General features: G+C 52.4%; 3 protein-coding genes across 4 annotated transcripts; 1 reads left to right on the forward strand and 2 right to left on the reverse strand.

Annotated features, from left to right (window-relative positions):
- Positions 1 to 177: 177 nt before the first annotated feature.
- PSPN (persephin) lies at positions 178 to 2,930 on the forward strand. Its single transcript, XM_061188850.1, has 2 exons — positions 178 to 270; positions 2,305 to 2,930. The coding sequence occupies exons 1-2, from the start codon at positions 178 to 180 to the stop codon at positions 2,863 to 2,865; spliced, it is 654 nt and encodes a 217-aa protein (XP_061044833.1). The 3' UTR covers positions 2,866 to 2,930.
- A 187-nt stretch (positions 2,931 to 3,117) lies between these two features.
- On the reverse strand, positions 3,118 to 5,098 carry ALKBH7 (alkB homolog 7). Of its 2 annotated transcripts, none has more exons than XM_061188849.1 (4): positions 4,792 to 5,098; positions 3,738 to 3,911; positions 3,526 to 3,667; positions 3,118 to 3,346 (listed from the first exon to the last, which is right to left on the reverse strand). In XM_061188849.1, exons 1-4 carry the CDS (start codon positions 4,993 to 4,995, stop codon positions 3,249 to 3,251), a joined length of 618 nt encoding a protein of 205 aa, XP_061044832.1. In that variant the 5' UTR covers positions 4,996 to 5,098; the 3' UTR covers positions 3,118 to 3,248. The 2 variants fall into 2 exon arrangements, with proteins under 2 accessions (XP_061044832.1, XP_061044831.1); XM_061188848.1 differs by having other exon boundaries at positions 3,526 to 3,650; positions 4,792 to 5,096.
- Positions 5,099 to 10,260: 5,162 nt separating this feature from the next.
- CLPP (caseinolytic mitochondrial matrix peptidase proteolytic subunit) lies at positions 10,261 to 15,748 on the reverse strand. The gene is made up of 6 exons (XM_061188851.1): positions 15,494 to 15,748; positions 15,333 to 15,404; positions 14,675 to 14,771; positions 13,202 to 13,389; positions 12,189 to 12,294; positions 10,261 to 10,614 (listed from the first exon to the last, which is right to left on the reverse strand). Exons 1-6 carry the CDS (start codon positions 15,677 to 15,679, stop codon positions 10,439 to 10,441), a joined length of 825 nt encoding a protein of 274 aa, XP_061044834.1. The 5' UTR covers positions 15,680 to 15,748; the 3' UTR covers positions 10,261 to 10,438.
- Positions 15,749 to 26,587: the final 10,839 nt, after the last annotated feature.

Here is a 26,587-nt window from a genome sequence, read left to right on the forward strand (position 1 = left end):
CCAAGTTATCTTTGTTTCTTTTTCAGATCAGCAGGTCTGTTTTGAGTGTCTGGCCCCTTCTGTTTTTGATCCCTTCTTTCGCATTTTTAGTTTTAAGCATCCTTGACTTACAGTCTCCATCACACTCATCTAGGAGCTGAAGCTCACGGGCATCCTGTTGTATCCTGACTCCTTTTCATGATCTGTTCTCGTGTTTTGGGATCTGGGATGGCGGACTCGTGGCCAGCTCGGGGCTCTATCTGTGAGACTCCTGCATGGTCTGCTTTGCAGGCAAGTCCTTCCAGATGGTTTTTGCATATGCTCCCAGCAGGTGCCCCAGAAGTCCCGTCCTGAGCCCGTTTTAGGTGTGGTTCTCAGCTTGCGGCTCTGTCCCTACACGGCCACAAAATCCCAAACCCCCTTCTTGCTGATCTTGGCATCTGGCCCCTATTTTTCAACTTCCCAGTGATGTTTCTGGGGCCTCAGATTCTTACAAGTTGGTTAGGCACTTATTTTATCTAGCATTGCTAGGAGTGCTGTAGCAGGAGGGCTTTTTGTGTTCGTGGACAGTCACGTTGCTGGAAACGGAATTTGGCAGCAGGAGTACTTTTGAACCCCCGTTGGAGTGATCCAGCTGGGGGCAGGATGCCGGCCTTCCGTCTTGCCCAAGCTGGAGACGGCGGGTGGAAAACTTTCCCACCCAGTTCCACAGGCCTTTGGCTGCCGAGCGGGAATGCCTGAGACGCCAGGTTAATTCCTAGGAATGTCCCAGGTCATTCCACCCTCCCTCCCCATCCTTCCGCCAGGCCTTTTGGGAGAGAAGCGATGGCCCCTTGCCCTGGCAATTTCACCCCTGCTCTGCCTGCCACGTGGACCGAGGTCTAAGGCCTCCCCACCAGGCCTGGCCATGTGCCCCGGTGGTTCAGAGCAGGGGTCTTGCATTCCGCTTGACTTGGGTCCAAATCCCACCGGTGTTTCTTAATTCTGGGTGACTTTGGATAAGTGACATTCCCCCCCCCCGCCGCCCCGCCATCTGAAAGTAGTCTCAGTAAACAGTGCAAGAAGAACAACCTCGCCAAAATCTTTGAGGCGGTCCCCTGTGGGTGGAGTTGTCCTCTCCAGTCTCTTGCTGATACAAAAGGCAGCAAATACCCCTGAGCTTGCATCTTGGCTCACCTGAGGAGGAAGAGTTCCTGAGCAGGTGTCCTGGATCAGAGGGATGTGATTTGCGGTTTCTGTAGCAAATGCTCAGCTGCTACCGATTTACAGTGCTACCAACAGGCGTGCCCGTGTCACACACACACACACCCCCAGCCGAGTGTAAGCAGACTTTGACGTCTGCCAATCTTGGGTGCACAGTCTCATTCGAGTTTTAACCCAGTCTCACCTGCGTGAGATTGAGCACCTCGTTAAACCTCCACAAGCTGTTTGTATTTCCCTTGCCTCAGAAGCTCTCGCAACTGCACGGTGCCAGGCACCACGTTACACACTAAATGCCTCTTCTGTCTGTCCTCCCCATGTGGGAGGGACTCTGGTTTAGCCCCCTTTCACGGCTGGGGATGGAGGCTTACTTCCCTGGGGTGATGGGAAGGGCAGGGAGGTCACCGGGACCAGGGCAGGGCTTAACCGCCCCTCCTGCTCTGATGCCCTCTGACCCTAGGGCAGGACTGAGGTCCCAGGGGGCTCAGGTTGGCCTTCTAGAGACAGGAGTCCCTGCGGGGTGAGCTTCCTGCCCCTGGTGTCCCAGCTCTTGGCTGTCCCCGGGCCTCTCCCCTTTCCTGTTTTGATGCTGGCTCGGCCAGGCCCGGAGACAGGGGCATGATGTCTTAATCCTCCAGGCAGGAGCCATGATGGATTCCCCGTCAGCTCACCCACCTGCCAACCCACCTCTTCCCCCTACCCACATCTGCTCTACCTGGTGCACGACACAGGGGCTACTGAGCCCCAGCACCCTGCCCAAGTGGGGAGAGCCCCCAGTGGGGGACCCACGGGGCCCCCCACCTCTCCCTCCAGACGGCAGGTCGGGTGGGGACCCTGGTTGCCCGCCCTGGGCTCGGCCCTGGCTGCCGCCACGACACTCGTAAATCAGGGGGCGGAGGGGGTGTCGGAAATAGGTCTGTGGAATGTCTGGATGGGGTGTGCGGGGTTGTGCGCCCTTAACTCTTAGAAGGATGTGGGGTGTGGGGCAGGAGGAGCGGGACTGCCTGGGCCCCAGGTGTGGGACACGGAGGCCTTTGTGACAGGGCAGCGGCCGGCAGTGAAGAGGTTATCTCCCCAGCTCAGGCGGGGGGATAAATTGAGGGCGCAGGGCATCTCCACCCTCAGGACCTGCCCATCACCATGGCCACAGGACGAGTCCTGCTAGGCTCTCTGCTGCTCCTGATCCTGCACTTGGACCTCCGCGGGGGCCCTGGGGCCTGGGGGGCTTCGGTGGCAGAGGAGGAGCTCTTGTCTGAGCCAGTGGTGGACAGAGGGATCCGGAGGCCACAGCTGGGTAAGGACCCCCAGAACCCCGTGCGCTCCCCGACTCCTGCCCGCCCAGACCCTGCCCGCTCTCAGCTGCCCCTTGTCCCCGCAGGCGCCCGCCCGCGCCGAGCCCTGGCCGGCCCGTGCCAGCTGTGGAGCCTACCCTTGCCCGTGGCCGAGCTGGGCTTGGGCTACACGTCGGAGGAGACGGTCATCTTCCGCTACTGTGCCGGCAGCTGCCCCCGCGGCGCCCGCACCCAGCACGGCCTGACGCTGGCCCGGCTGCGGGGCCAGGGCCGAGCCCACGGTGGGCCCTGCTGCCGCCCCACCCGCTACGCCGATGTGGCCTTCCTCGACGACCGCCACCGCTGGCAGCGGCTGCCCCAGCTCTCGGCGGCAGCCTGCGGCTGCGGCGGCTGACAATGCCCGGCCTGGGGCCCTGCAGCCGCTGGAGGAGCTCAGCTGACTTATTTATTGGAGGCTTGGATGCTGAGGCGAAGAGAAGGGGAGGTGGTTTGGGCCGCCAGCAAGGGGCGCAATAAAGGAAACTGCTCCTCCAGCTTCGTGGGTGTGTGTCCTGCCGGGGATGCTCCCGATGGGTGGGCAGGTGGGGTCCCGGGCTTCCCCTGCAGATTCCAGCCCCCGAAAACAGCCGGTGCCAGGAAGACCAGCTTGTTCACTCTCCAACTTTATTCACAAACACGGTGTCTTGAGCAGCTGAGGGGGAGGGCCCCGGGGTCAGCAGGGTGGGGGCAGCTACCCGGGCTCCCCAGGCCCTATCCCCTCAGGGAGGGAGCGGCAGATCACGGAGATGCGTCGGCCCCGGGGAACCCGACGCTCCCCAAAAAAGGACTCTTCATCCCGAAGGATCTCGTGGGAGAAGTCATAACGGGCCGAACCCCTGCAAGAGAAAATAGAGGCTGTGGCCGGGTGGGGTGAGGGCAGCCCCTGTTCCAGGCAGAGCACCTGCAGTGGGGGGGTAGAGTCTGCCGTCAGGGCTGAATGAGAGAAGGTGCTCAAAGTGCTGGGTGGGCATCTCAGGAGTTACTGGTGGGGTGGGGGCTCCCTGGCTGCCAGTACCTAAGGATGTAGAGGGAGCCCGGCTCCAGCAAGAGTTCCAGCCACTCCCCTGGCTCCTGGGTGTGCACCAGCCGCATGACGCTGGGAGACAGCAGGGACAGGCCAGCAATCGTGGATCCACAGAACTGGAAGAGAGGACACACTGGCAGGTGGGCTTTGGCCTGGCTGGCTCACCCCCAGCCGGGAACTCCAAGGCACTGGCCTCTGCCCACCTTGATGCTGTCCACGTGTGGCTTGATGTAGCCCCGAGGTTCCAGGTCCAGCACGTGCACCGAGGAGAGCAGGGTCTGGCCGGGGCCAAAGGCAGCTGCCTGCACACGCTGCAGGATGGACCGGCTTGCCTCTGACCAGCGTGACTTCTCTGTCTCTCGGAAGCCGTGGATGGCCTGCCCAGAGAGCTCAGGTCAAGCCTGGAAGCTCCCAGGGGGGAAAAGGGAAACTGAGGCACATTGTGGGGCTGGGGTGGGTTGGGGGAGAGGGTGGTGGAAGTGCAAAGCAAAGGCCTGGTTTTTCCAGCATGACCCTTGACCTCACCCTCAACTCACAACCTTGGTCCTATCTACCCCATGATGCTGGGTCTCAAACCCCAACCCCTGACCCATCTGGGTCTGGCCTTAGTCCTTTTTTTAAAAATTTTATTTATTTTTGGCTGTGTTGGGTCTCCGTTGCTGCGCGCGGGCTTTCTCTAGTTGCGGCAAGCGGGGCCTACTCTTTGTTGCGGTGTGCGGGCTTCTCATTGCGGTGGCTTCTCGTTGCGGAGCACGGGCTTCAGTAGCTGTGGCGTCTGGGCTCAGGAGTTGTGGCACACGGGCTTAGTTGCTCCGTGGCGTGTGAGATCTTCCCGGACCAGGGATCGAACCCCTGGCCTCAGTCCTTTCTTCCCACCCTCAGGCTGCAATTCAGTCCCAGATGCCGTCCCTAATGCTGGCCCGGCTTCAATATTCACAACGTGATCCCACCCAACACCAGGTCCACCCCAAACCCGTGACCCTCCCTCACTCCCTCCACACCGTTTCCGCCCCTAACTTTGGTCCTGTTCCCCAAACACCCCTCAGTTCCATGTTCTGCCTCCAGTTATGACCCTGCCCTCCTGTCCAAAGCGCTCTCCCTGCCCTCAAGGCCCCTCAGCTTCAAGACACTGCCCCCATTCTCAGGTCCCGCCCCCAGATGTAGCCCCGCCCACCCCAGGGCTCCAATCCCTGTCCCGCCCCTAACGTCCCAGGCCCCGCCCCGCTGTGGCTCCGCCCCCAGCGCCAGCAGCCTCACCGCGTCCCAGTGATCGTATTCGTATCGACGGCGGCGCAGCTCGGGTTCCAGCTCGCCGCTCAGTGTTTCCTCCTCGGCCGCGCTCAGGAAGCCGGGCCGTACCACGGCCGCGTCCCGTAGGCGGCTTAGCACGGCCGGCCCCGAGCCCCGCACCCAGCCATGCCCGGGAACGGTCCACAGCGCCAGCCGCCCACTCCCAGCCATAGCCCCAGAGCCGGGTCGTGGAAGCTGCCGGGGTCAGGAGCACGCCCCCGCCCCAGAGCCATTGGCTGTGGTTACGCCGAGTCCCTCCAGCGATTGACGTTTCTCAGCGTCCCGCCTCTCGCTCAAGGCTACTGGTTGTTACTCGGTTCGCCCTCTCGAGCTATTGGCTCTCCCCAGAACCCGCCTCCTCTCCCGCGCTATTGGGCGCTATCGACCGCAGTGACTCAGACTACTGGCTGTGCCTAAAGTCCGTCTTCCAGAGGGCGGGGCGGGGGGGGGGCGAAGGCTTGATCGGGCCGGGGGTCAGAGGTCAGGGGTCACAGACGGATTGGGCCAAGGCTAGAGGTTAAGGGCAGAGTACAGCTAGGCCGAGATCTAGGGGTCAGGGGAGTGACGTCAAGGCTGTGATTATGGGCTGGGGCCAGGTTTGTGGAGTTATGGGATTCAGTCAAAGGTCAAAGCGAGGCGCCTCCCGTTCCCCCTCTCTTTACTGGGTCATTCCCACCCCCATACAAACAGGCTGGCTCCCAGCTTAAAAACAGGACATAAACAAAAAATCCTCTTCCTTTAATGGTAGAATTGTCATGTCACCATTTTGCAGCCCTTATTGGAATATTGGTGGTTCTAGACAAGGACTCTCATTCCCTCCTAACGTCATGAGAGGGACAGCTGGATTTAATGTGCCTCCTGCTAGAAGGCACCCTCAACTGAGAGGTCACTTGCCAAAAAGCGGAACCTGAATCCAATCAGACTTGTCTAAATTCATACACCGGGTTACCGGAAATGCCAAGGGCAGAATCGCATCATCAAAATTCAGACAGAGGGAGAGTCCACAAGACAAACAACCATGTTTCTCCAACAAGTGAATTTCAAGGAAAGAGAAGAAAAAGAGGGAGAGACTGAGAGATTAAGGGGAAACCTGCAGTAATAAGACACTTAGAGATTTATCAACCAGCGGCAATGCCTGCACCTTATTGGGATCCTGATTGGAACAAACTAAAAAAAAGGAAATAGCGACAACCAGAGAAATTTTGACATGGGTTGAATATTCGACCATGGTAAGTGTTGTTATTTTTTTAAAGTTTGAAAATTATATTGTGGTTGTCTTTTTAAAGATTCTTTATCCTTTTGTCTATTTATTTATTTGTTTAATTTTTACGGTTTTTTTTTTTTTTTTTTTTTTTTTTTTTGTGGCACTGCTTGGCATGTAGGATCTTAGTTCCCTGACCAGGGATTGAACCTGTACCCCCTGCAGTGGAAGCGTGGATTCTTAACCACGGGACCACCAGGGCAGTCCCTATTTACTTACTTATTTATTTATTTATTTTTAGCTGCGTTGGGTCTTCGTTGCTGGGGCCGGCTTTCTCCAGTTTTGGCGAGCGGGAGCTACCCTTCATTGCGGTGCACAGGCTTCTCTTTGTGGTGGCTTCTCTTGTTGTGGACCACTGGCTCTAGGCACTTGGGCTTCAGTAGTTGTGGCATGTGGGCTCAGTAGTTGTGGCTCACGGGCTCTAGAGCGCAGGCTCAGTAGTTGTGGCGCACGGGCTCAGTTGCTCTGTGGCATGTGGGATCTTCCCAGACCAGGGCTCGGAAACCCGTGTCCCCGGCATTGGCAGGCAGATTCTTAACCACTGTGCCACCAGGGAAGTCCCCCTATTTATTTATTTATTTATTTATAAATTTATTTATTTATCTCTTTATTTTTGGCTGCGTTGGGTCTTCGTTGCTGCACGCGGGCTTTCTCTAGTTTCAGCGAGTGGGGGTTACTCTTGGTTGCGGTGCACTGGCTTCTCATTGCAGTGGCTTCTCTTGTTGCGGAGCATGGGCTCTAGGCGCGCGGGCTTCAGTAGCTGTGGCACATGGGCTCAGTAGTTGTGGCTTGCGGGCTCTAGAGCGCAGGCTCAGTAGTTGTGGCACACGGGCTTAGTTGCTCCGCGGCATGTGGGATCTTCCCGTACCAGGGCTCGAACCCGTGTCCCCTGCATTGGCAGGCGGATTCTTAACCACTGAGCCACCAGGGAAGCCCCCCGTATTTATTTTTATTTTTATTTTTATTTTTATTTTTTTAATTTTTAAAATTTGTTTTTGGCTGCTTTAGGTCTTCGTTGCTGCGCATGGGCTTTCTCTAGCTGCGGCAAGCAGGGGCTACTCTTCGTGTGGTGCGCAGGCTTCTCATTGCGGTGGCTTCTCGTTGCAGAGCACAGGCTCTAGGGGCGCAGGCTTCAGTAGTTGTGGTTCACAGGCTCTAGAGCGCAGGCTCAGTAGTTGTGGCGCACGGGCTTCGTTGCTCTGCGGCATGTGGGATCTTCCCGGACCAGGGCTTGAACCCGTGTCCCCTGCATTGGCAGGCGGATTCTTAACTACTGTGCCACCAAGGAAGTCCCCCCCTATTTATTTTTCATTAACTTTTTTTTTTGAATGAAAGATTCTTTAAATTCTGTAGTGCTTTATAATTTTCAAAAGTTTCACACACACGATTTCGTATAAACCCGTAATAACCCTTTTTTTAATCCCCTACGCCTATATTGCCCCTCTCCCTTTCCCTCTTCCCACTGGTAACCACTAGCTTGTTCTCTGTATCCGGGGTCCTCAACCCCTGGGCCGCGGACTGGCCTTTTAGGAACCGGGCTGCACAGCAGGAGGTGAGTGGCAGGCGAGCAAGCGAAGCTTCATCTGCTGCTCCCCATTGCTCCCCATTGCTCGCGTTACCGCCTGAACCATCCCCCCACCCCCAATGTCCTTGGAAAAATTGTCTTCCACAATTGACTAGTTTGTTGTACTTCTTTAGATTCCACATATTAGTGATACCATACAGAATTTGTCTTTCTGTCTGACTTAATTCACTTAGCTCAATACCCTCCAAGTTCATCCATGGTGCTGCAAATGGCAAAACCTCATTCTTTTTCATGGCTGCGTAGTATTCCACCACATATATATACACCACATCTTCTTTATCCATTCCTCTGTTGATGGACACTGTGGTTGCTTCCATATCTTGGCTATTGTAAATAACGCTATGAACATTGGGGTGCGTGTACCTTTTCTAATTAGTGTTTTTGTTTTTTTTCGGATATATACCCAGGAGTGGAATTGCTGGGTCATGTGGTAGTTCTATTTTTAGTTTTTTGAGACATAAAGATTCCTTATCCTTTTAGAAATACATACCAAAATATTTACAGATGAAATGAAAAGCTGGGATTTTCTTCAAAGTAATACAGTGCCGTGGGGGGTGGGGGGGAGGGACGAATCACAATTGGCCGTGAATTGGTAATTCTTGAGTTGGTGTGATGGGTACATGAGACCTCATTATCCTAGTTTCTCTACTTTTGTATACATTTTAAGTTATGCACAATGAAAAGTTCAGCTTAATGTAACCGATGAATGAAGCCAAATTAAAAAGTCCTCTGGGGCTTCACTGGTGGCGCAGTGGTTAAGAATCTGCCTGCCAATGCAGGGGACACGGGTTCGAGCCCTGGTCCTGGAAGATCCCACATGTTGCGGAGCAACTAAGCCCGTGAGCCACAGCTACTGAGCCTGTGTGCCTAGAGCCCGTGAGCCACAACTACTGAGCCCGTGTGCCACAACTACTAAAGCCCGCACGCCTAGAGCCCGTGCTCCACAACAAGAGAAGCCACCGCAGTGAGAAGCCCGTGCACCACAACGAAGAGTAGCCCCCGCTCACCACAACTAGAGAAAAGCCCACGCATAGCAACGAAGACCCAACGCAGCCAAAAATAAATAAAATTTTTTTAAAAAGCCCTCTGAATTAAAAAAAAGAAATTGACCTCAACACACCCTCCAGCGACAGCCTCAGGTTCTCTGCTCTCCTTGACAGCAAATTCCTTAAAAGACTTGTTTAGCTCCAATATTTTCCGGCCCCTTCTCTCTGGGTCCACTCCAATCTGGTTTTTGGCCCCCAAAGCGCCGAAAGTGTTATTTATCTAAGGCCACTCGTGATTTCCGAGGTCCAAATGCCATAGCCAGTTCTCTGCCTGACCACTAACTCATAGACATGCTGAAGTCTCCTACATTTTTATTTCCAACCCTGACCCCAGACTTACCCATCCCCTGGGATGTCTGGGGCACTTGGACATCAAACGTCCAAAATCAGCTCCTGATCCTGGCCCCTAATCCTGCTCCTCCCTAACTTTCCCAGGAACATCTTATCTTTCCTTCCATCTTTCTAGCTGCTTTGGGCCAATGCCTTGGAGTTTTGGGAGATGACTTTCTCTCTCAAATTTCACATCCCAGCTGACAGCCATGCCTTTATTATTTATTTATTTATTTAAAAAATTTATTATTATTATTATTTTTGACTGCGTTGGGTCTTCGTTGCTGTGTGCGGGCTTTGCAGTGCGGTGGCTTCTCTCGTTACAGAGCACAGGCTCTAGGCGCGTGGGCTCAGTAGTTGTGGCACACAGGCTTAGTTGCTCCTCGGCATGTGGGATCTTCCCAGACCAGTGATGGAACCTGTGTCCCCTGCATTGGCAGAAGGATTCTAAACCGCTGCGCCACCAGGGAAGTCCCAGCCCTGCCTTTAAAACCTGGCTAGAACCTGACCTCTCTCACCACGTGTCCGGAGCTGTCAGCCTTCCTCTGGGTGATTACGTTTCCTCACTGGTCTCCTGGTTTCTGTGCTTGCCAGTCTCCACCCACCACTCTGTGGTTCCTTTTTGTTCTTCTTCTTGAAACCCTCTGTGGGGCATCTCCCTCCTTGCTCAGACCTACCAGGCCTTTTATGACCTGTATTCCTCCCCTTCCTGCTCTCATCTTCTCCTCTCTCCCCCTCACTCTCTCCAGCCACCCCAGCCTCCTCGTGCTTCCGCCCATGTGCCAGCCACAGTCCTGCCACAGGGCCTTTGCACTTGCCATGCCCTCTGCCTAGACTGCTGTCTCCCAAGATAGCAAGCTTGCTCCCCCCACCCTCACCTCCTTCAGGTCTTTGCTCAAATGTCACCCTCTCAGCAAGGCCTTTGCAGGCCACGCCATCTAAAACTGTCACACACACACCCCCACACCCCCCACCCCCACCCCGCACGTTGCATACCTCTTGCCCTGATTTTTTAAAAAACTGTCTACTCCCACAAGAATGTAAGTTTCTTCCAGACAGGGATTTCTGTGTTTTCTTCACAGTAAGTTGTGGCCTCTGGAGCAGTGCCTGGAATGTAGGCTCAGTAGCTTTGCTGAAGTTAGGAAGCTGAAGGTCAGGGTGAAGGCACACGTGTGCCATGGTGGAGGACGGAGGGAAGGCACCACAGCCAGGAGCAAAGTCTACAAAGATTTAATTTAAAATCACAGTGTCTCAGCTGGGATACCCACCCGGAGGGGCACCCCCAAATCCAGAGTTCCTCAAGGGTCCCCTCTAGGCTCAGTGTCGAGGGGTGGGCAGGCCTGGCGCCTCCACTTTCCTCCGGAGGGCGAGGGCGGGGGTGAGGGGCAGCTCTCAGGCATTCGCTGGGGCAGGTTCTGCCACTGCTGCCGCCGCTGCCACCGGCTCCTTCTGCACCAGCTCAGGCTCGTCCTCACCGTCCTGGGGAGGGTGGACCAGAACCTTGTCCAAGATGCCAAACTCCTGGGCCTCCATGGGGCTCATGTAGCGGTCCCTCTCCATGGCTGACTCTGCGGGGGAAGCGGAGGTGGGACGAGGGTGGTTAAGAGTGGAGACCCGGGGCCACGTTCGGGTCCCCGATCCGCCCAAGTCCTCCCTGTGTGACCTTGGCCTCCCTGTCTCTGTGCCTCAGTTTCCCCATCGGTAAAATACCTGTTTCAGTTTTTTTTTGTGTGTGTGTGTGTTTTTTAACTTACTGATGTGTAAATGCACATCCAGGAAAGGGTGTGGATCGTGGAAGTGGACAGTGTGGTGATTTCAGACTGAACCCACCCATGTGGCCGGCACCTAGATCAGAGCCCCCCGAAACCCCGTCGGGGCCATGTCTAGTCACTAACTCTCCCCACCCACTACCCTAACAGTGGCCTAATGGCATAGATCCGTTATGCCAGTTTTTGCCCACATAACCACAGGGACTTCCCTGGCGGTCCAGTGGTTAAGACTCTGTGCTTCTACTGCAGGGGGTGCAGGTTCGATCCCTGGTCGGGGAACTAAGATCCCCGCATGCTGCGGCCAAAACAATTAATTAATTAAAAAAGTAAATAAATAAACACATAACCAAGGAGCATTTACTCCTTTTTCCACTCAGCACCGTGTTTCTGAGATTCATCCAGGCTGTGGACCAGTCCTCACGGCTGTACAGCATCCCACCTCGTGAATAAACACCACCACTGACCACTCATTCCCCTGCTGTCAGGCATTTCGGTATTTTCCTGTTTGGGGGTGTAGGAATGGGACTGCATTCTTGACTACACCTTTGGACAGAAGCACTCAATTCCCTCGGTTATACGCCAAGCAGAAGAACCACGCATCTTTCTGTGTGTTCAGCCTCAGTGCCTGACAGCTTTCGGAAGTGGCCGTATGGTTTTCACTGCCGCCTGCAGTGGATAAACGTTCCACTGGCTCCACGCTCCCCTCAGCACTTGGGGGTGTCAGTATTTTCTATCTGAGCCGTTCCAGTGGATTGAAATGGTATCTCATCGCGGCCTTGATTTGCCTTTCCTGATGACGTCATTATTAAACATCATCACTAGAAGTCATGAGCCTCTTGACTTCTGTTTCTTGACCATTTGGAATATTCTTTGTGGGCGACCCTGTTCACAACCTTTGGACCTATTTCTTTTTTTTTGTTTTGGCCGCGCCGCATGGCTTGCGGAATCTTAGTTTCCCGACCAGGGATTGAACCCGAGCCCTCGGCCATGAAAGCACGGAGTCCCAACCGCTGGATAGCCAGGGAATCCCCCTGGACCTAGTTCAATGAAGTTTTTGGGAGGCTCCTGTAAATGGGTCTTTTTAAAGTGCTCAGAACAGGGGTTCTCAACGGGGGTGGGTTCTGATCCCCAGGGGATGCTGGGCGATGTCTGGAGACAGTTTTGGCCGTCACAACTGGAGATGCTGCTGGCATCTAGTGGGCAGCGCCCGGGGATGTGCCACACCTCCTACAGTGCCCAGGAAGGCCTCCATCACAGAATGATCCAGCCCTCGTGTCAGCAGCACAGAGGTCCAGAGGCCTGACCCGCACATATGTGTTGGTTACAATAAAAGGGAGCAGCTGGGGGCCTGTGTGGGGCAGGAGGGTGCTCACCGATCACCTGCAGGCTCTGTTTGGTGTGCTTGGCGTAGATGCTGTAGAGCTGCTTCTTGAGTTTAATGATTTCCTCCGCCTGGATGGCGATGTCTGTGGCTTGGCCCTGGGGGGATGTCCCAAGAGGGAGAAGGTTGGGATCAGCATCTGCCACTCACGGGGAGACTGGAGATGGGACTCGGGAGCCTGCCCTGGGCGTTGGCTGCCAGTTTTCAAGCAGGTGGGACAGGGCTTTGTGAGTCCCTCCACAGCCTGCTTCATCCTCACCGCCTCCAGGAAGGCTTCCGGTATTAACTCTATGTTCTTATTTTCTGCAGCTGGGGCCTCCCTGACCAGGAGGAACGGCCCCTCCCAGGGCAGCTAATTCCTAGATTTTGAACCGCTGCCCAGAGTACACTTTTCACGTGCAAAGCAGCCAATCCAAGCCCACATCCCCAACACCTCCTCTATTCTCACACCCTGGGTCACCATCCCCCTGCCCCATCGCCCCAGGGTGCCAGACAACTAGGGACAGTCCCTACACCCCAGAGCCCACTGCAACTATTCACACTAGCCAGCCTTAAGCCTCGCTGATTCCTGCCCGCAGAAACCACAATGAAGGCTGTTGCCTGCATTCTCCTCCCGACGAACCCTGGTGCCTCTCTCTCTGCCTGGCCCCCGTGGCCTGGCACGCTCCCTCCTCTTGGGATCTGTGAGTAACAAACTGTCTTTTCAATGGCAGCCCTCTCCTGACCTCTTGGCCTCACTATACCTGCATATTAATAAAACCTACTTTTTTTGTTGTTGTTGGCCAAGCCACGTGGCTTGCGGCATCTTAGTTCCCCGACCAGGGATTGAACCCGCGCCCTCGGCAGTGAAAGCGTGGAGTCCTAACCACTGGACCGCCAGGGAAGTCCCCAAAACCTACATTTTAAAACATTCACACCCCCACGTGACTTCCGTCTGTCCGGCTGGTCCTTCTGTCTAGACCCCCACCCCCATGCCCAAAGCAGCTCACGGGGCCCGGCACTCACCCGGGCGCCCCCGGAGGGCTGATGGATCATGATGCGGGAGTTGGGGAGCGAGTGGCGCATGCCCGGGGTGCCAGCGGCCAGAAGCAGGGAGCCCATGCTGGCCGCCTGGCCCACGCACCACGTGCAGATGGGGTTCAGGATGTACTGCATCGTGTCGTAGATGGCCAGGCCCGAGGTCACCACGCCACCTGTGGGTGGAGGGGGGCAAGTGAGGGGCTGTTCCCTCCTTTCCCTAGGGCAGCCTCTGGCCCTGGGGAGGGCCGGTGAAGCCCTTTAAAGCCAGGGTCCCAAACACAAGTACTACCAGGGATGGGAAGGTGACACAGGCCAGGTGGGAGCAAAAAATGAGGACTTGCTCCAGAGTGAGCTGACAGTTGCCACATGTGCATGTGGGCCCAGGGCGGGGGCCAGATCTGCCAAATTTCCAAGAGAAACTAGAAATTGGGAGCGTAGTGGCTAAGAGCGAAGGCTCTGGAGCCAGCCTGCCTGGGTATGACCCCCCTCGCTGGGCAGTTTCTCATGTGTGACCTTGGGCAAGTTACTCAGCCTTTCGGAGCTACAGTGCCTCCTTGTAGATTGGAAATAACTAAATAGTACCGATCACGTGAGGTTGTGTGAAGATCAAATGAGTTAAATGCCTATAAAGTGCTTAGAAAAGTGCCTGGCACAGTAAACGATCAATCAGGATTGGCTATTCAGGGAATTCCCTGGCGGTCCAGTGGTTAGGATTCGGCACTTTCACTGCCATGGGCCTGGGTTTGATCCCTGGTCAGGGAACTAAGATCCCACAAGTTGCAGGGCACGGCCAAACAAAACAAAACAAAACAAAAAGATTGGCTATTCTCCCTTTTCTTGTCGGGGCAGGGTGGAATCTACCAATTTAAAAATCTCGACAACCAAGTCAGGTCGGTAAAAACGTTATTTGTGGACTGCCCTGGTGGCACAGTGGTTAAGAATCTGCCTGCCAATGCAGGGGACACGGGTTCGAGCCCTGGTCCGGGAAGATCCCACAGGCCACGGAGCAACTAAGCCCATGGGCCACAACTATTGAGCCTGCGCTCTAGAGCCCGCGAGCCACAACTAGTGAAGCCCGCGCACCTAGAGCCTGTGCTCCACAACAGAGAGAAGCTACCGCAATGAGAAGCCCGCGCACCGCAACGAAGAGTAGCCCCGGCTCGCCGCAGCTAGAGAACATCCGCGCGCAGCAACGAAGACCCAACGCAGCCAAAAATAAATAAATAAATTTATTAAAAACAAAACAAAACAAAAAAAACACGTTACTTGTGATATCAAACAGGCAGTTTCAGGTGCCTGTTTAAAAGCAAGGGAAGAGGCAGCTTTTGGAGGTTTCAAGGCATTTTGGGGGGATTCTGAAGGAAGCTCTGCACCCTTTCTTGCTCCAGAGAGAGAACATCCCTGATTGGGGTCTCAGTCCCCAGGAGAGCCCTGGCACCGGGGGAAGGCCCTGCTCACCGGGGCTGTTGATATACATGTGGATGGGCTTCTTGTTGCTCTCCGACTGTAGGAACAGCAGCTGCGCGATGACCAGACTGGCGACACTGTCGTCGATCTGCAAGTGGGGTGGGCAGGGGCAGGGAGGGGTGTCCCCAGATAAGGGTGAAGGCTTAAGGGAGGCAGTTATGGGTCGTCTGAGGATGAGTCAGGGCACCAGAATGGGGGTCAGAGCCCAAGGAAGATGGATAAGGAAGAGTTCAGGACCCAGGAGGTGATGTGGTGCGGGGGCGGGGGGGATCCGGACCCAGGTGGTTTGGCTTACAGGAAGGGTGGGGTCAGTACACACTGGGCCCAGGAAGGGAAGGGGTAAGGAGGCTGGGGAGAGTGACTGGAGCCCAGGATTGGGCAGGAGGTGTCATTGGTGAGGGAGCGAGTCAGAGATTAGAAAGGGAGAAGCAGAGGATTTAAGGAAGGCGTAGAAGGGGTACTAAGGGCCAGGAAGGAGGATCAGAGAGTTTATGTGCCCAGGAACGGGGGGGAGTGTCAGGTTGGGACAAGAGCGGAGCCTAGGGAGGAACGTCAAGGGGGGGAAGTCCGGGGATCAAGGACGTGTGAGGGGGAGGGGAGCAGGGGGTCTGGGCAGGCGCAGGGGAGGATCCGCGCGCGGGGCACTCACCGGGCCCATGACGCACACGATGCGCTCCCGCAGCAGCCGAGAGTAGATGTCATAGGCGCGCTCGCCGCGACCCTGGAGGAGAAAGATGGGGGTGAGGGTCAGGGGCCCTCCGTGCCCCAGCCCTCCCACCCCCGGGCCGTGTCCCCGCCTGGCCACTGTACCGTCTGCTCCACCACGATGGGAACGAGCGGGAGAGCCCGGGCCGCCGTCGCGTGCAGGCTCCGCTGCAGGGCCAGGCTGTTCTCGGGTGGCCGCTGCGGGGGAAGGCGGGCGGCGAGGCGAGACCCCAGCGCGGGGCACAGACCTGCTGCAACCCGGACCGCCCCCACCAACATTTGGGGCAACATCGCAGCGCAAGTTCCTCTACAAGACGCCGGAACTACAACTCTCGGCGTGCTCTGCGCCCACGGCGCTTGCTCAGGAGGCCGCCCACTTCCGGGAAGCGTGGGGGCACGTTTAGGGGTGGGGCGAGGGCGGGGCGGAACCTGAAAGGGTGTGGCCAGAGAAGGGGAGCTGGAGCGGAGTCGGGAGCTACTTTAAAGCCGCCAGTTTGAGTCTATTTCCCAAAGAATCGTCATAGTTTTCTGCTCTTCCTTGCTTATTTCAAAAATCAATTCCGGCGCTTCCCTGGTGGCGCAGTGGTTAAGAATCCGCCTGACAGTGCAGGGGACACAGGTTGGAGCCCTGGTCCGGGAAGACCCCACATGACGCGGAGCAACTAATCCAGTGCGCCACACCTACTGAGCGAGCGCTCTAGAGCCCGTGAGCCACAACTACTGAAGCCCACGCGCCAAGAGCCCGTGCTCCACAGTAAGAGAAGCCACTGCAGTGAGAAGCCCGTGCACCGCAACGAAGAGTAGCCCCTGCTCGCCGCAACTAGAGAAAGCCCGCACGCTGCAACAAAGACCCAATGCAGCCAAAAAAAAAAAAAAAAAAAAAAAAAAAAATCAACTCTGTGCGCTCACTGGGCCTGGGCCTCAGCAATGATCTTCTAGCCTGGTGGGGCTGACTCCTGAGACCTTCCCATCCGTCTCTGGTTACGCGTGGGATAGAGGGAGGGACCCCAGGATGCGGAAGCCCAAGGGAGGGAGTTGCGAAATTGGCCTGGAAGGTCGGTCTGGGAAGGCTTCCTAGGAGGAGCAGGCATTGGAGCTGGGCTTTGAAGGATGTATAGGAGTTCGTTAGGTAGGGAAAGGCATTCCTGGCAGAAAGAAGACAATGGACAAAGGTGTGGGGGAGAAAGAAGGCTCCTGGTAACGTTTGGGACCTCTCTTTGCCTCCACATCTTCTCAAGGTGGATTCTTTTTCATCTTTCAGTTCAAATGTTGCCTCAGAATTGTCCCTTATTTTGTCCCCAGAGCCTAGAACCTTGCCTGGCACACAGTACGTGCTCATAAACTACACTTTGAACCCAGAGATGAAGCAGTGATAAAGGAGGAAGGTTAGGAGCTGAGGGCTTTGAATTCAACTATACTTCAATAAAAAATAAATAAAAAAAAAATTTATTCCATTTAAGGTAACTTTTGGGGGTAAATTAAATATTTCAAAACTTAAAAAAAAAAGCTTAGTGCTTTGGAGGCAGCTGCCCCACATGGCAAGCCTGGCTCAACCACTGACTTGCTGTGTGATCTTAGGTGCATTGCTTAACCCCTCTGAGCCTGAAGTTTCTCATTTGGAAGATGGTGATGGTCAAACCAATCTCACAAGGAAGGATTTAAGGATACGTGCTGCTGAGGCAGCATACTGACATGCCCTGAGTTTAAATCTTGGCTCCACTACTTACTAGTTGTGTGTCCCTGAGCCTTAGTTTCCCCTCTATGAAGTGGACATAATGATAATAACCTACATCCTAGGGTCGTTGAGCGTAAGGTCCTCAGAATGGGACCTGGAATGTAGCAAGTGCTCGATTTGTATTAGCTACTGATGTGTATTACTGTGTTAGATCAGCAACCATGGGCATCCAAGAAGTCCTCCCAAATGAAGGTCCATTTGAGGTGGGTTTTGATGCATATGTAGGAGTTCACAGGCAGACCATTCCTGATTGCTGGACTCCAAACTTGATGCTGGGTGCACTAAATAAGGGTAGTTTTGTGCCCTCCGTGCCCACAGCGGATCCCATCCTGATGGGGGGATAGAGCAGGACAAAGACACTCCCTGCCTTGTGGAATCAGGGGCAGGATAGAGGGAAGGATATGGAAGTGGAAAAGTTTGAAGGAGGCCTTGGAGGCACCCCTGGTGCTGGGAGTGGTGTTTCCTCAGCAGTGACTGAAGAGTTGGGTGGGCAGCATGGGCCGTCCCAGTTTCTGCTGTTGAGTCAGGTGGGGGCCCTGCCCAGCCAGTTCCCCTGAGGCCCGAGCTCCCGCCGTGCCTCCGGGGAGAAGGGCTGTGCCGTCAGTTGCTGCAGCCCCAACAGTCACACTGCCCTGACACTGCTCCACACCCCCACCCTCACTGCCGTGGTTTCACCTGCTCTATCTAGGCACAGTTCAACTATTATACATTTCGTATCCGCCATCCCTGTCCTCGTAACTACCCTCAATAAGGCCTTCGTAAGTGTCGCAGCTTCACCCCTGCCCCGGCCTTGCTGTTGTTTCATTCAGCAGCCTGAGTGATCCTCGCCACACAGCTTGCAGGATCTCAGTTCCCTGACCAGGGATTGAACCCAGGCCCTCAGCAGTGAAAGCGCCGAGTCCTAACCACTAGACCACCAGGGAACTCCCCAGAAGCTAATTAAACCATATCCTTCCCTTACCTAAAACCCTCCCCTCGGCTCCCCATCACCCCTGCTGACCTCTACCCGCCTTTCCTTCCACCCTCCCTTCCCCGCTTGGCTCCAGGGACCACGCTGGCCAGCTTTCTGCCGTCCAGCCACCTGACCTCTGCTCGTGTCCTCTGCCTGGATCTTGCTCGTTCCCAGGAGTCTCCACTCAAACGCCACCTCCTTGGAGAAGGCTTATGAGATGATACTTATCCCTACTTTGGGCAACGCCTTCTGATGTATTCTATTTTATCCTCTACTATTCCATTTCTTTTAAACTGGGGTTTCTCAACCTCGGGACTATTGACATTCTGGGTTGCATGGCTCTTTGTTGGAGGGGGGCTGTCCTGGGCGCTGTAGGATGTGGAGCAGCGTCCCTGGCCTCCACCCATTAGATGCCAGTGACACCGTCCCCATCATAACAACCGAAACCGTCTCCGACATTGCCATGTCACTGCCCCCCCCCGCCCCCGGGGCAAAATTGCTTCCAGTTGAAAATCACTGATGTAAATTAAAGTGGGTGGGGACTTCCCTGGTGGCACAGTGGGTAAGACTCCGTGCTCCCAATGCAGGGGGCCCGGGTTTGATCCCTGGTCAGGGAACTAAGTCCCACATGCATGCCGCAACTAAGAGTTCACATGCCACAACTAAGGAGCCTGCCTGCCACAACTAAGACCTGGCACAACCAATTAATTAATTAATTAATTAATTAATTAAAGTAGGTGGTGACCTGAAATGAAGAAAAAGCAACTTTTGAACAGTACCTGGCACATTATAGGCACCCAAATTTTTTTTTAATTAATTAATTAATTAATTAATTTATTTTTGGCTGTGTTGGGTCTTCGTTTCTGTGCGAGGGCTTTCTCTAGTTGCGGCGAGCGGGGGGCCACTCTTCATCACGGTGCGCGGGCCTCTCACTGTCGCGTAGGCACCCAAATATTTAATGAGTGCCTTATTTCTCCAAACTTTGTTTGCTCTGAATATGCCCAGTGAATGAATGAATGGGGGCGGGGGAAGGAAGGATTGATTCTGACTCTTGGCTGCAAATCAGCCAATCCGGATTTGGTTATCACTCCGTGATCAGAGAGAAACTCCGATCACTGCTACCTTTTCTGGGGTGAACGCAAAACAGGCCTGTTGAATTGATAGGAATTGAGAATTTAAAAAAGAAACAGAAACCCTGAGGGCTGAAGAGGCTGTGGGTAAATGGATTCTCCCATTCAAAGGCTCACTGAGACATTGCTACAACTTCTCTGGAAACAAAGTTGACACCAAATTTCAAATTCTCATAATCTACTTCTAATGACTCATTTTTAGGAAATGATCAAAGGTAAGATTTAGCCACAGGGCTATTTACGGCAGAACAGATCTTCCTTGACTAATGATGGCGTTACATCTGATAAACCCATTGTAGGTTGAAAACATGGTAAGTCGAAGGTGCATTATGGGGAACTCCCTGGCAGTCCAGTGGTTAGGCGCTTTCACTGCCGGGGCCCGGGTTCCATCCTTGGTCGGGGAACTGAGATCCCACAAGCCTCGCAGCCCACCCCCCTGCCCAATGCATTACAAACATCATAGCTTAGCCCAGCCTACCTTAAATGTGCTCAGAGCACCTGTATTAGCCTGTAGTTGGGCAAAATCATCTAACACAGACTATTTCATAATAAAGTGTTGAATATCTCAAGTAATTTATTGAATACAGATGGTGCCTGATTTATGATAGTTCAACTTACAAGTTTTTGACTTTACAATGGTACCAAAGTGACATGCATTCAGCACTTCAAATTTTGAATTTTGATCTTTTCCCAGGCTAGAGGTAGGTCTGATACTATCTCTCTCTCTTTTTTTTTTTTTTTTTTGGCTGTGCCCCACACGGCTTATGGGATCTTAGTTCCCCGACCAGGGATTGAACCTGGGCCACCACAGTGAAAGCGCCGAGAACTAACCACTGGACCACCAGGGCATTCCCCCGATACTGTCTCTTGATGCTGAGCGGCAGCAGGGAGCCACAGCTTCCAGCCAGCCGCATGATCGTGAGGCTAGACAACCACACACTTACAACCATTCTGTACCCAGACAACCATCCAGTCTCCCTCACAGTCTGGAGGTTGGCATGCAGGGTGGGTAGCGGGGTTGTGGACCAGGAAGTCTCCAGAGACCTCCTCCTTCCAGCTCACACCTCAGCTATCCCTGGGCTGGGGCCCTCCTGTCTTCAAGATCCAAAGTACAGCTTCAGCTGGCACTGAATTCCCATTCCAAGAAGCTGGATGGAGCAAGGGAGGAAAGAACAGGCAAGGATGCATGCCAGCCAGTCTTGAAAGAAGGCTGCCCCTCACCCCTCCACTTTTTGGGGGTTGCATAGCATTCCATTCTATAGAAGACCCTTAATTAATTAATTTATTTATTTTTAAAAATTAATTTTTATTGGAGCATAGTTGCTTTATAATGTTGTGTTAGTTTCTACTGCACAGTAAAATGAATCAGCTATACATATACATATATATATATATATATCCCCTCTTTTTTGGATTTCCTTCCCAGTTAGGTCACCACAGAGACTGAGTAGAGATCCCTGGGCTATACAGTATGTTCTCATTAGTTATCTATTTTTTACATAGTATCAACAGTGTATATGTGTCAATTCCAATCTCCCAGTTCCTCCCACCCTCCCCCTTCCACCCTTGGTATCCATACATTTGTCCTCTATGTCTGTGTCTCTATTTCTGCTTTGCAAATAAGATCATCTATACCATTTTTCTAGATTCCACATATATGCGTTAATATACGGTATTTGTTTTTCTCTGTCTGCCTTCACTCTGTATGGCAGTCTCTAGGTCCATCGACGTCTCTACAAATGACCCAATTTCGTTCCTTTTTATGGCTGAGTAATATTCCATTGTATATATGTACCACATCTTCTTTATCCATTCCTCTGCTGATGGACATTTAGGTTGATTCCATGTCCTGGCTATTGTAAATAGTGCTGCTATGAACATTGGGGGGTGTGTGTCTTTTTGAATTATGGTTTTCTCTGGATATATGCCCAGTAGTGGGATTGCTGGGATATATGATAGTTCTATTTTTAGTTTTTTAAGGAACCTCCACACTGTTCTTCATAGTGGCTGTATCAATTTACATTCCTACCAACAGTGTATGAGGGTTCCCTTTTCTCCACACCCTCTCCAGCATTTATTGTTTGTAAATTTTTTGATGATGGCCATTCTGATCAGTGTGAGGTGATACCTCATTGCAGTTTTGATTAGCATTTCTCTAATAATTAGTGATGTTGAGCAGCTTTTCATGTGTTTGTTAGCCATCTGTATGAAGAAGACCTGTAATTTATTGAATCAGTCCTTTGTTCATGGGTATCTTCTTGTGATGATTTTTTTTAATCTTACCAATCATCAGATTTGTCTTATTTCTTTGGCCATGTTGCGCGGCTTGTGGGATCTTAGTTCCTTGATAAGGGATCGAGCCCGGGCCCCGACAGTGAAAGCACTGAATCCTAACCACCGGACCGCCAGGGAACTCCTAGATTTGTCTTTTTTTTTTTTTTGAGATTTTAAAATATTGAAGTATAGTTGATTTACAATGTTGTGTTACTTTCAGGTGTACAGCACAGTGATTCAGTTATACATATTTTCTATGTATATATGTGTGTCTGTGTGTGTGTATATATATATATATTCTTTTTCAGATTCTTTTCCCTTATCAGATTTGTCTTTTGAAGAGAGCCCCTGGACTTGATCTTCTTTATCTCCATCCGATCCGCTCTGTAATCTCATCTAGTCTCCTGGCTTTAAATACCTGTGTACCAGATGCGTCCTGTGTTTCTCTCTCCTGCCCAGATAACTCTCTCTCCCAGACCTTCCTCCTTGCATCTACTGGGGAGGTCTAATCAGGCCCCTCAAAATGTTTGAGATGGGTTACTAATCTTACTCCCTGCCCCTGTGCATTGCTCCTTCAGCCTTACACTCATACTAAAAAACCCAGAGTCATCCTTGATTTCTCTCCCCAAATCTGTTGGCTAATCCAGTTGGTTCAACGTCCCAAGTTTACCCAGAACCCAGCCCCCTCTCACCAGTCCATGCTGCTTCCCTGATCCAAGCTACCATCATCTCCTACCTGGACAATTGCAGTCACCGCCTCCTCCCATTTTTCTCAGCTTCCGTTCCTGTTCCCCTGCAACCTGTTCTCCCCCCAGGGACCAGAGGGATCCTTTTAAAACTTAAATGAGCTCATGTCATTCTTAGAACCCTCCTATGGCTCAACTCCTGGTCCGAAGAATAGTCTGCAACTCTACACAGTCATAGATGCCCCCTCCTGCCCCATGACTCCCCTCCTCCCTCTGTCCCCCTCACTCACTCCACCGTGGCCACACTGGCCTCCTTGCTAGTCCTCTAACCAGTCAGGCACACATCAGCCTCAGGGCCTTTGCACTGGCTGTTCCTGCTGGCTGGAATGCCCTTCCCTCAGACATCCCCATGGCAACCCCCTCACCTCCATCGAGTCCCCTTCTGACACCCTGATTTGTGACCACAAGCCCCACCATCATCTCCCAGCACACTGCACCCCCTTTCCCTGCTTTACTTTTCTTTACGGAACTTGTGAGCCTCATCCTTCCCTACTCAAAGTGTGCTTCGCCGACCAGCAGCATCAGTACCACCTGGGCTCTTGTTAATAACACAGACTGTTAGGCTCCACCCAGACCTACTGACTCAGAGCCTGCATTTGACCAAGATCCCCTGTCCATCCACAGGCACACTGAACTTTGAGAAGCACTCCCATTTGATACATTGACTGCTTATTTTGTTTGCTATCTGTCTCTCCTGATAAGACATAAGCTCACCAGAGCAAGTGTGACCGAAAGTGGGGTCCGGCTTCTCAGCACTCGAAAGCCAAGGTTGGTGGAAAGGAAAGTTTTGGAGGCTGGCATCCCAGGGGAGAGGGCAGACTCGTGTCCAAAGGCCAACTCCCCACTGACAATCAATGGGCAAGAGCTTTTTAAGGGGAGTTTCGGGGGGGGGCGGTATAGGCAGAAGGAGAAGGCTACATGCAGAAACAGCACAGGCAGCTCTGGCAGTCATCTTGAAATTGGTCCTGCGGTGGTCTGATCAGTGTCATCTTGATTGTTTTAAGTACAGTTCGTCTTCAGTTCCACGGTGGGTTTGTTCCCATTTCCTTGAGGCCAGTTCTCAGAATCGTGGCGGCTTATGTCATGGCTACAGTCTGGTCATCACGTAGTTCACTTCTTTCACCTGGTGGTTTCAGTATCTGCAAAACAGCTCAAAGGACATGGCTCAGAATATTATCTATAGCCCTTGAGAAGGAACTAAAGGTTCCTCCTTTAGGAAGGACTAAAGTATTATTTGACTTTAATGACTAAACTATTATTATTTGGTCTTGTTGGACTGTTTTCCTTTGCTTCTGCATTTTTCTCACTTCTCTGATTAGGCTTATTCTTTGGCTAAAGTTTTTCCACAGACAAAAGGCAGGCGGAGGACATGGGGTGGGGGGAAGGTCCTGCTCCATTTCACAAGGGTTTTTCTCTACTTTTTTTCACAGCTATACTTCAGCTTCTAGAACAGTGTTCGGCACATAGTAGGCACTCAGTAAACATTTATTAAGTCAGTGAAGGAATGGCTAGTGGGGGGACAGTGGGTTATGTGAGGCAATGGCGGAGGCAGATGTACCAGCCAGGGTTGTTGGTTGAAAGCAACAGAAACTGTCTTAAGCAAAAAGGGAATCTTGTTCAGAGAAGAGGCAAATGTGCCCCAGAAAGAAGGCAGCTGACAAAGGGGAGCTAACCGCTAAGGAAGTGGACGTGAGGAGTACAGACAGCATCACCGGGTAATACAACACGCAGGATAGCAAATGATGATGAGAAACACCATCATAATCTAATGTCGATTACAAGGGAAAGGGGGAAGTCCTTCCAAGGGCCCTTTCAATCCTACCAAAGACGTATCTACTAAAACATTGCAAGTTAATGCTCTGAAGCAGAGGCATCTTTTTTTCTGTCCTAAACTACACAGATATCAAGGCAGTAACACTTGGAGCCGTGTAAATTTAAAGCGGTGGGAAAATAGGAGATATTTAAAGCAGGACCAGAGAAGCATGGCTGACTTGTAGAAATGGACCTGTATTTGGAGAGTTCTCACAGCAAAACTGGGATAATCATGCCCTTCCCAGAGTTGCTGTGAGAATTATAGGTGAAAACCCTTTTAAATTGTTAAGGGCTAGCTGTTGTTATTATTACGACCTAGTTGCTACAAAGGCTTCTGTGGGTGTTCATGTACTTCTCTAGCTTACACCCCTCACTTTTGAGCCCCGCTTTCTCTTACCTTCTCTGCTTGGGTTGGTTTTTTTTATTAAAAGATATCATATGTGCAAAGTGTCTGACAAAAAAAAAAAAAAAAAGGGGGAATCTTGTAGACACCAGAGGTTTCCCAGCATCTGTGTCAGTCTGGAATCTCCACCTTGGAAAAGAATAAGCAGAAGTTTCCAGAGGGTGAGCATTAGGGGCAATTTGGCTAGGAGGTCACAGCCACCATGGTGGACACTGCTACAAGGAATGAAGTCTCCCCTCCCAAAAGAAATAATTGGATGTTGGAAAGCCAAAAAAGAAAAAAAAACCCACAAAAAATAAAAAGACATGACAGACATCTTCTACAAAGGGAGATCAGTGACAGGGCAGGTGTAGCCATTCAAAAGAAAAATATGGTGGAGGTACAATCTATAGGGGAGGGGGGATGGATTTGTGAAATGTTTAGGAAGAACAGACAGGGCTTGCAGATTGTGGGATCAATTATTCTCCAAAAGTCATACTTCTCCTTTAGCAGTTATCTATTGCTGTGTAACATATTACCCCATAATTTAGTGGCTTAAAATAATAACAATACATTAAACATTATCATTAAAAATAAACATTATCTCACATAATTTCTGTCGGTCAGGAACCTACAGGCAGCTTAGCTAGGTGTTCTGACTTGGGGTCTTTCCTAAAGTTGGGGTCAAACTATCAGCCAGGGCTGTAATCATATCTAAAGGCTCAACTCGGGAATTCCCTGGCGGTCCAGTGGTTAAGACTTGGCACTATCACCGCGGTGGTCCACGTTCAATCCCTGGTCAGGGAACTAAGATCCCGCATGCCTCGAGGCACGACCAAAAATAAATAAATAAATAAAGTGTCAACTAGTTGAAGGATTTACTTCCAAGATGGCTCACTCACATGGCTAGCAAGTTGGATGCCAGACAAGTTGGATGGCTAGCTACTGTCAGGAGGCTTCAGTTCTTCCCCATGTAGACCTCTTGGTTAATTGAGTGTCCTCACAACATGGTGGCCAGCTTCCCCCTAGAGCAATCGATCCAAAAGAGCACAGTGGAAGCTGTAATATCTTATACAACCTAGCTTTGGGAGTCAGACATTGTTACTTCCACAGTATTCTAGTGGTCACACAGGCTAGCCACAATTCAGTGTGAGGCCGGGGACTGTGCCAGGGGCGAATACCAAGAGGTGGGCATCATTGGAGATCATCTCAAAGGGTGGTTGCCACACCTTTCCATCCTGGGACTGCATTTCTCAGCATTCCTTGCATCTGAAGAGTCATGTGATGAGTTCACCAGTGGACCCTGCAAGGAGATGATGTATGACCCTTCCAAGCCAAGGAGCTTTAGAAGCAGGTATGACTTCTCCCTTCTCTTCCCCTTCCACCAGCTCTTGCAGCTGAATGCAGTGGCCTGATAAAGATGGCAGAACTGCAGAAGGAGCCTGGGGAGGGAGCCACCTGCCAATCAGGAACATACATTTTGTATTTTAGATGACCGAGCAACAAACTTCCATCATATCTGAGTCATTAAACATTTTGGGATTTGTTCGTTGTAGCAGCTACTATTACCTAATTAATTCAGGAGTGGATTGAATATGGTGGGGGAGGGGAGGGAAGGTTCAGATCTTTCTGGCTGGGGCCATTGGGTGCATGGAGGTGCATTTTACTGAGATGGGGATGTAGGTTTGGGGGAAGATGATGAGTTAGTTTAGGGCAGGGTCTGTCAACCTTGGCACCACTGACATTTGGGGTTGAATAGTTCTTTGCTGTCGGGGCCGGTCATCCCATGCACCTGGCCTCCTTCCACTAGGTGTCAGTAGCATCCCCCCAATCATGTCGACCATAAAGGTCTCTAGACATTGCCCAATATCCCCGGTTGAGAACCACTGGGTTAGGATCTGGTGAGTTAGGGCAGCCTGTGAATATCCGAGTGGAGGTTTCCAGGAAGCCGATGGTTCTGTAATTCTGGCACTCAGGGAGCATGGGAACAGGTGAGATCTCCCCTCCTACACCCTGCCCCAGGAACAGGTTGGAGTTAGAACAGGGAGCCAGGACTGGGGGTGGGGGCAGTCACAGGTCCAAGGAAGAGAATGGATCAAGCAGAAGAACGAATCTGGCAGGCGCACAAGATGTTGAGATCAGCCATCAGCTCCTTTTTTTTTTTTGGC

The sequence above is a fragment of the Eubalaena glacialis genome, chromosome 4, assembly GCF_028564815.1.
Source record: "Eubalaena glacialis isolate mEubGla1 chromosome 4, mEubGla1.1.hap2.+ XY, whole genome shotgun sequence".
NCBI lineage: Eukaryota > Metazoa > Chordata > Mammalia > Artiodactyla > Balaenidae > Eubalaena > Eubalaena glacialis.

Excerpts from the sequence above, each read along its gene's own strand:
- CLPP (XM_061188851.1), bottom strand. The coding sequence starts at position 15,679 with ATGTTGCCCCAAATGTTGGTGGGGGCGGTCCGGGTTGCAGCAGGTCTG. Across the intron at positions 15,405-15,493 it reads CCATCGTGGTGGAGCAGACG|GGTCGCGGCGAGCGCGCCTA; the intron begins GTACAGTGGCCA and ends TTTCTCCTCCAG. Across the intron at positions 14,772-15,332 it reads TCGTGTGCGTCATGGGCCCG|ATCGACGACAGTGTCGCCAG; the intron begins GTGAGTGCCCCG and ends CCCCACTTGCAG.
- ALKBH7 (XM_061188848.1), bottom strand. The coding sequence starts at position 4,995 with ATGGCTGGGAGTGGGCGGCTGGCGCTGTGGACCGTTCCCGGGCATGGC. Across the intron at positions 3,912-4,791 it reads AATACGATCACTGGGACGCG|GCCATCCACGGCTTCCGAGA; the intron begins GTGAGGCTGCTG and ends CTCTCTGGGCAG. Across the intron at positions 3,347-3,525 it reads GGCTCCCTCTACATCCTTAG|GGGTTCGGCCCGTTATGACT; the intron begins GTACTGGCAGCC and ends TTTCTCTTGCAG.
- PSPN (XM_061188850.1), top strand. The coding sequence starts at position 178 with ATGATCTGTTCTCGTGTTTTGGGATCTGGGATGGCGGACTCGTGGCCA. Across the intron at positions 271-2,304 it reads CTGCATGGTCTGCTTTGCAG|GACCTGCCCATCACCATGGC; the intron begins GCAAGTCCTTCC and ends CTCCACCCTCAG.